An 8,591-nucleotide genomic window follows, 5' to 3' on the forward strand; every position below is an offset into this window, starting at 1 on the left:
AATCTTTAAAGATAGCTTAACTAGTAAAGTTTCTTGTCGTTGAATAAAATATTTGGAGTTCAAATCCCGTTTACGTAAAAAACTAATTGATATTTTGGTTTGATGATAAAAAAACAATATCATGAAGTGATGAAGTGGATGCTTTAGGTTGATAATCTATTGCATCTTTTTATTTTTATATAAAAATTAGGCTTTAAAGATCTTGGATAGCAGTTAGTAAGCTTAAAATCTGTCCAATATTGATTACAAGAAAAAAGAAAAAAAAAAAAAAAAAGAATAAAGCCCTCCAACAAGGCTGAATATACAGATCACAATCACATGGTAACTGTGTAATGACAAAAATATATATCTACTTCAAAATTGTAGTCCTATAACATGGATACACTTGTTTGCAGCCAGTCATGGAGGTTCACTATCTCTAACCTCATACAAAACTACATTTTTTTTTTCTTTCCTTTTTTTCATTTTCAGAAGTAGACAAAAAAAGTGATGCATGTGACAAGCTACTGTGGGAATCCCATGTTTTGGGAAAAACTTCTATGGAACACCACCAACTCTGTTTCAGTTAGGTGAAGTGCCTACAAACCTAAGAATTAGGGACAGGCCTGCCTCTTATTCTTGGGTGCATAGGGCTCATAGTCAATGGCGACATACTCCCCTTGGTTGGCCTCAAATTGTGGCTAAATGTTCTCAATGGTGATTGTGCTGGTGAATGTCTTGGTGCTTGTGTTTTTGTTGTTCCTGTGTAAGCAACTCAACAAATTTAGTGACATTGCAATAGAGGGTGGATTGTAATTCCAATAATTCAAAGGAAAATAAGCTGAGTTTAGAAGTAGCCTACCTGGGCCTTTTCTCATCTTATGTTCTGCAGATTTATTTCTTTGTGAAATTTTCTTTACTGAGGTCTCAGAAGAAACTGATATTAAATCAAAACTAACTGAAGCTGTATCACTAGCTGGTACCAATTGATCATCCACTACAGACACGCCATCATCTCTGTCAGTTGAGGTCGCATCATTTGTTGGATCCTGACTCTTATCATCTTTAATGCTCATAGAAGTCTTATCCTTCTCAGCAAGTTTATAAGCAAACATTTGAAATGGAATTCGCGATACAGGAGCTGGATCACCACCCTCTTCTGCAGGAAATTTCTTTACAAACAAAGCCTCTATTTCACATAAGTCTACAGAAGGTGAGAGCAGTTGAGGTTGACCATTGTCGGGGTTCATTGCAAGGAATTTCTTGATGGAACGTAAAATCCTACAGATGGATGAGAAACTTGGGCGCTGAGCTGGGTCATTTTGCCAGCATTTTTTGGTTAAGTTCACAAGACATTTAGGTGAAGGGAATGGGAAGAGAGGCCTTTCCCCGGTCCTTATATTTCGACTCATTTTCTCTCCTTGTAGATGGCCATCTTCAAAAGGAACTTTCCCTGTCAAGAGCTCAAAGCAAAGCATACCAAAGCTATAGACATCTGCTTTCTCTGAGTACTTACAAGTAAAAGCACTTCCAGGCTGTTCTTGCTCAGCCAGAACTTCAGGCGCATACCAAATACAAGTGTCTGTTGTACCTTGGTCTGTATTTTGGTCTGTTGAGTTTCGAGTAGTATTTTTTACTGATGATAAGCCATAACCTGAGACCTTCACTTGTAAATAGCCTTCTGTGGAATTCCTCACTTTGACAAGGATATTAGCAGGGTTCAGATCTCCATGATAGATCTTCTGAGAGTGGAGATATTCCATGCCTCTTGCAATCTGAAGCATGATTTCAACAGCAACCGGGAAAGAAAGAAGAATCCGCCTCCTTGCGCTACAATTCTCCTTCATGAAGGAGATGAGATCTTTGTTTATCAACTCCATAACAAGCAAGCACTCTTTCTTATCGTCGTCATAAAAGCCACAAAGGTATTGCAATACATTGGGGTGGGAAAGTGATAGGAGGGTAGAAATCTCAGAATTCAAAGATTCAACCTCCCCATAGAAGTGCCTCAAAACAAAACTTTCCCCCAACCAATGAATTTCCTTATACTGGCCTCCCCCTTCTAACCGGCGCCTCACTTGGTAATCCTTTGCTCCTAATAAAATTGAACTTGGAAAAAGTTTCCCCTTAAATTGCTCTGACCCATTTAGTTTCTTGATCAGTAAGTCTGCAAGGCGGTGCTCATTTTTTGTCAAAGCATCAGAGAGCAAAATTCTCTTATCCTCTAGTGCTTCAATAAGCCTCCATTTATCTTGCCTCCAAGCACTCTCCAACCGGTTACATATTTCTCGAGGGATCAAGTACTGCTTCCCAAATCTCCAATAGAAAAGTTTTGGGTCATTCCACTCCTTATTGTACTTCCTCGTGAGCACGACTTTCCTCTTTTTCATGTCATCCTCATCGAGTCCCGCTATCTCTCCAGCATTCTCTATGGCCTCAATTACAGCAGGGAATAAGCAGAACAAGTTGTGTATGTGATATTCAACACAATCTTTGTTCTGATGGATACTGATTGCTTTTCCCCACCAATCCTTGAAATCCAAGCAATACTTAATGTAAAGCTCACCTTCTTTAAAAACCCTGTAGAGCTCTCCCAAAGGTGGCTCAAGAGCTTTCCATTTCTTGTTCTTCTCTTCAAACTTCAGGTTCTGTCTTATCTCCTCTGCAATTGTGTCGAATGCCAAGCAAAAAATATCAAACAGCAAACAGCACTGACATTGATTGAATTGAACATCGTCTTGCAACACCATGAGGGCCTTCATACTTCCAAGCACCTCTCCAATATGCCGGAATTGTTCCATTCCGGGCATAGAGAGGCGAATTCGTGATTCGGGTATTCAAGAATAATGAAAATGCAACTCAAATCTTCAAGATGCAATACAAAATCTAACTAAGCAGCAACCTTCAGATAATGATTTCAAAAAAAAGAAAAAAAGAGAAAACAAAGTCAGCTATGAAAGACAGGAAATTATGGAAATTAACAGAAGAACAAAGCTGTTCTAAATCAGAACAAACTAAAACAAGTTCAAGAATCAATTGCAGGCAACATGTATTTCTCCAATACCAAAGAAGCTTCCTATGACAAACAACAACAAAAAATAGAAAAAAGCTATAATAGTTGAAAACCAAAAGGACTTGAGCATCTATATACCTGTAGTAAAAAGTTCATTCTTTCACCGATCAAATTCATGAACACCCAAAAAAATCACCTCATATTCTCACAAGCCCAAGTCACCCGATCAACTTAATGAACATCCAAAAAACCACCAATTGCTATCAAATTCTCAAGAATCCAAGTCGCCGGAATAATTCTATTCGATCTGATAAAGCAGCAAACCATAGTCAATGGATAACCAAATAAACAATAAATGATAATAATATTTGCTGACAAAACCAAATAGAAACTGACCAAAATCGGTTACGACCAGAGCTTGTGAAAAATAAAAAACAGAAAAACCTCCTCCTCAGGCCCATAAAAGAAATTGAAGTTTCCCACAATAAGATCAATTGTTTTTTTTTTTTTGATTGGATATTGTTTCGGAAACTTCGAGGTGGCAATTTTGTCGGGCTTTTTTGGTTTTCTTATGAATTTTGACGAATATCCCAACAACAAAAGCAAGAACAAGAAGAACAAGAGGCGAGCAGTTTTGTCAGCTTGTCTGGGAAAATTCCACAAATCTTGGCCGTTGAAAAGGTCCGGATTCTTTGCTAATTCTATGTATTTATATTGTTTTCCCGCGAGTTTCGTTTTCGTTTATGTTTTTTTATTTTTTATTTTCTTAAAATGTCGTTACTTTTATTTAACGTTTTCAACTGCCGTATTGACCGTTACCGCCTGTTGACACCTTCAACGACGTCGTTGACAAATAAAACGGTGACGTTTTGTGAGAACCGTTAGTTTTATTCGTAACGGATTGGCGTTTAATGGTCAAACACGTAACCTTCGACGGTTTACTGTAATTAATTAATTAATTAATTCAACCAGTAGAAAAGTCGGCTTTGGACTACTAAGTAAAGTTGATGCCCTGAATAAATTACCAAAATTAAAATAAAAATTTGAGTTGTAATTGGCCTAAATGTGTTGCTAAAAGAATGTTAAGATGAGACAGCAAGCAAATTAAGGCCTATATTCATTTTGTAATTAAGTACAAGAAATGTGTCATATCCACAACATTTTCACAACAAATCTGAAATGGTAAGTTGTTATTGGTTCTAATATGAATCCACTACTAAAATTACTTTTTTTCCAACCAGTAACACGAGAATGTATTTGGTATCAAAATCCAATAAGTATGAGACATGTCAGTAAAAAATAACTAACCTACTAACAATTAAAAGACATGTGTTAGTGGGTAGTTATTTTTACACACACATCTCTCGTTTTTTGGATTTTAATACGGATGACGTGATATTATTTCATACAAAATACTTTTACTAGTAACAGGAAGTAACAACCTCTCAGTTAGGATTTATTGTGAAAATATTGTAAACATAACATTTCTCTTAAATACATGCCTATGAATTGTTTTTATTGTTTTTGACTCCTACAATCCACACAATCTTTCTATTACAGAAAAATTTATTTTATGGATTGGTGTATTTGGATGGGAGGATTTGAGCTTGTGGATTTGGATTTGGATGACAGGATTTGAGAATGTGAATTTGATTTCAATAATTAAAATTCAAATATCTTGTTTAGATAATTTAAAAAAAAGTCAAGGATTTGAATTTGACAAATCCTATAAAGATTTTAAACCCTAAAAATCCTTGAATTTGAAATAATTTATAAATCCATGAAATTTTAGAAATTCTTAAGACATACTTCAATAGATTTTAAATTTTATAATTTCAAATCATCATAGATATAAAATGCTTCCTAATAAGGAATTTTAAAATTTATAGATTTGAAATCAAGGCATTTCAAATTCATTACTTTAAAATTCAATTTCAAATTCAAGTATCCAAACGCAACTAATGTGAATTTCACAAAATTACAATGTTCACATACTATGAAAAGCATGTTTACATTTGTTGAATATATTAAACAATTATGAGTAACATTATTGACAACTTGGCACAATATTTTTCATTAGTAATTGAATTGATAAGTTTTTATTGATTTTTATTTAAAAATTCTAACCCACGATTGATTATAATACGTGTGGGTCAATAAAAATATTATACAAATTTTTTTGTCCGATAAAAAAATGACAAAATAATTGCCATCATAATTATTAAGAACATGGGATTGCACTTTTAAACGACAGAAAAAGTAGTGCCCCATGTTTTAATTGCTAAATTCTAATTAAGTCAAAGTGTCAGACGACAAAGAAATAAGTTATGATGTTTTTTTTTTTTTTTGAGAATGAAATAAGTTATGATGTTTGTAATGGTATATCATTGTATTTGGTCCTATCTTTATTCATTCGGTCATTCTTCTGCCCATGTTTTCTTTTCTTTTTCTTTTCTTAAAGGGGTTTTTGACATTTTTAAATGAACAAAAAGTGAACCCAATACATTCATTACCCCCCACCCCCACATTAGACCTTTTCTGATTTCTTCTTCCTTTTTTTGTTTTAGATTCAAAATGAAGGTTGAAGAAGACATTGACCATAGTCATTAACCAAGGAACACTACGTGTAACATGCAAGATGCGATTCTTATAAAAGAAAAATGGAGTAAAACGTAAGATCCATGAATTGGTTCATGTATATTACAGATCCAAATTTTTTTTTTTTTTTCAGTTTTTGTGTTCCACTAATTATAATTTGTTATGTATTTAATTTTTTAAAATTTAAACTTTGGTTATTCTATAAAAAAAACTTAAACAAATATATGTCAAATTGTGGTTGGTAAAATATAACGTGAAACACAAAAACTAGTATATAAGATTTTTATGATTTTTTATTTGTTTGTTTCGAACATATCCAACTATTTGCCACACTACTAAAACTCTAAAAGTTTGTTTAATTGGGTTTTAGGTTAACTCAACTACTAAAACTTCTTGTTGTGGAACAACAAATCTAATAAAATTCAAATAATATCTATATCAAAAGAAATCCTTTGGAAAACAAATAAAAGATAAAATGTATATAGTTTGTTGTTGTAGCTGGCCTATTTCTATCTTCTATTCCATTAATTATAAATTAATTATAAATATAGTGACTAGTTTCCCGCTATTTTGGAAGTTAATTTTGCTTAGAGTTGTGGTTGTAGCTTTAGGTGACTAATAAATGTTAGACGTGTTTGAGACGTGGACTGTAGTTGGTGTATATTATGGGTGCAGGGTTGCTGTTACGTTTAACGTGTACGACGGGGCGTTTTGAATCGTGAATTCCACTATGTCCTCAGTCTTTTCCCCAAAGATTACGCGGAAAATCATAATAGCAGTTGATTTTGCCTCAAATCTCCATTGCTAATGAAACAGATCACACCCATGTTAGAGTCTAGAAAGGGTTTTTATTTTATTTTTATTTTTGAGAATCAGAGTAGTCTAGTGAGTTGGTACCATGCACGCTAATACTATCATATTATATATATATATATATATATATATGTATAGTTGGGTTTGAGTTACATTTGGTGTAACTCCATAAGAATTACACATTTTTTAAGCTGTAAATTAATAAATTTATAAGAGATCCAATGACTAAAAAAAGTCAACTATCATATCATTTAATTTAATTTAAGATAATTTTTTTTCTCTCTCTCTCCTCATTTAATACTACATCTTCAACGTTTAATAAAAAGAAAGGTATTTAAGATTGTAAGAACTTATAGGCCTCTAGCCATACTATTGTCATACGATGAGGGTAAACATTAGGATGAATTTGAATTACAAACAAATTCTAATTGGATCAAATTTGGATAGTTTCTATATTATCGTATTCTATACAATCTGATAAAATTTGGTTTATTGTCTTCATCCATTTTTCTCTTCTGATTTTTTTTTTTTTTTTTTTTTTTGTTGAAAATTTGTTAGGAATTTGGATACAATAGTACTTACTCCTTGAAAATTTTATTTCGTTTTTTTCATTAATTTGCTAAACATACTATCAAGGAGAGAGAATAAGAGACATAAATCTACAATGAAGTGATATTCAGGGATGATTTGTTGGAGTGTTTATAATAGCATTCTCTCTCCTCAATTAGTTGTCAGATGCCATTTGCAGCTCCTGCCATGAAAATTTTTGCTTGAACATTTTGTAAAATAGGTATAAGGAAAATGATATTCAAGGAGAAAAAAAAACTAAGAAAGTAGAAATGTAGGAGAAATTGCAAAGAAAATGGAAAGAAAGACTTAATAAGGAAAGAGAAAAAGAAACATAAGAAATATTTAATGGGGAGAGAGATAATGAGGAGACTATTAATTAGGTAAATATTTAATGTTGTAATAGATAATGATGTTTTGTTTTTATTCGTTGGATTTCTCATAAATCTATGGCTTAAAAAAAGTGTAACTATTGTAGAGTTATACCAGGTATAACTTGAACCCATCTCATATACATATAGAGTTGTGTTCAAGTTACACTTATGTGGCGTTTGGTATGAAGGAATTTACATTACTCCTGATATCTAGATTTCTAAGAATGTGATTCTTTACAATCTGGATGCCTAGGAATGTAGCTATTCCTATGTTTGATTTCATCGGGAATCTTTTAAGATTCCTAAGAATGTGAGATGATAATATTTGGTATATTCCTAGGAATCTTAAATGAATTATTTATTTTTCCCATTCTATCCTTAGATTTGAATGTGAACTACCAAGCACTTTAAAAGAAAAAAAAAAAATCTTCCTCTAAATAAATAATGAAAAACAAAATATAAACTATTAATAATTTGTTGAGTAACACACACACAACAGTAAAAGTGAATACCTAACAATAATGGAGGGTCCTTTTCAAGTTTTTTTTTTTTTTTTTTTTTTTTTTTGCTAGAAAAGATAAAGACAAGGGAAAAGATATTGATGATTTGTTTTATATTTTATCTTAATTGCTTAAATAATAAGGAAAAAGGGTTAAAATTGTCAATTTATAAAAAATACAATTTCTTTTAAGTTTGGAAATTTGGATACCCACCTGTTTTAAAAGGAATCCACATTCCTACTAAGAGGGGTTTAAAGGGGGAATCCAAATTCCCCTAGATAGCGTGGTTTGCAACCAAACATGGGAATCTATAAACAATCTTAGGAATCCTAAAACATTACCCTATACCAAACGCTACATTAGTGTAACTTGAAGTAATGTTACACCACCTAATATTTTTTAATTAGATGTGAATTTTGATAAATCCACCGCTGGATTATATTATCTTTGTATATTCTCCATTCTTACAAAATTTAAAGATAATAAAAAATCAATAGCCATGTCATCAATCAATTGTTTACATTTAAGTTTTTGTAGTTTAAAATAATGCATAAAAGATAAGTTTATGAATCGAATGGTAAATTACATCCGATTGACATGGAAATTGGCATGCATATTAAGAACATATAGAATCTGTAATTCAACGGTTGGGATTTCAAAATATGAATTCAATAACAAGTTATTGGGTGGTGTAACATTGCTTAAAGTTATACCAAGTCTAACTTTAAGCAATGTTACACCACTTAA

The 8,591-nt window shown here is 32.3% G+C and overlaps 1 protein-coding gene across 1 annotated transcript; it reads right to left on the minus strand.

Moving 5' to 3' along the window:
• Positions 1 to 322: 322 nt before the first annotated feature.
• On the minus strand, positions 323 to 3,668 carry LOC126713360 (uncharacterized). Its single transcript, XM_050413107.1, has 4 exons — positions 3,389 to 3,668; positions 3,131 to 3,299; positions 842 to 2,881; positions 323 to 741 (listed from the first exon to the last, which is right to left on the minus strand). Exons 3-4 carry the CDS (start codon positions 2,787 to 2,789, stop codon positions 587 to 589), a joined length of 2,103 nt encoding a protein of 700 aa, XP_050269064.1. The 5' UTR covers positions 2,790 to 2,881; positions 3,131 to 3,299; positions 3,389 to 3,668; the 3' UTR covers positions 323 to 586.
• Positions 3,669 to 8,591: the final 4,923 nt, after the last annotated feature.

Source organism: Quercus robur, chromosome 2 (genome assembly GCF_932294415.1).
Source record: "Quercus robur chromosome 2, dhQueRobu3.1, whole genome shotgun sequence".
In the NCBI taxonomy this organism is placed as follows: domain Eukaryota; kingdom Viridiplantae; phylum Streptophyta; class Magnoliopsida; order Fagales; family Fagaceae; genus Quercus; species Quercus robur.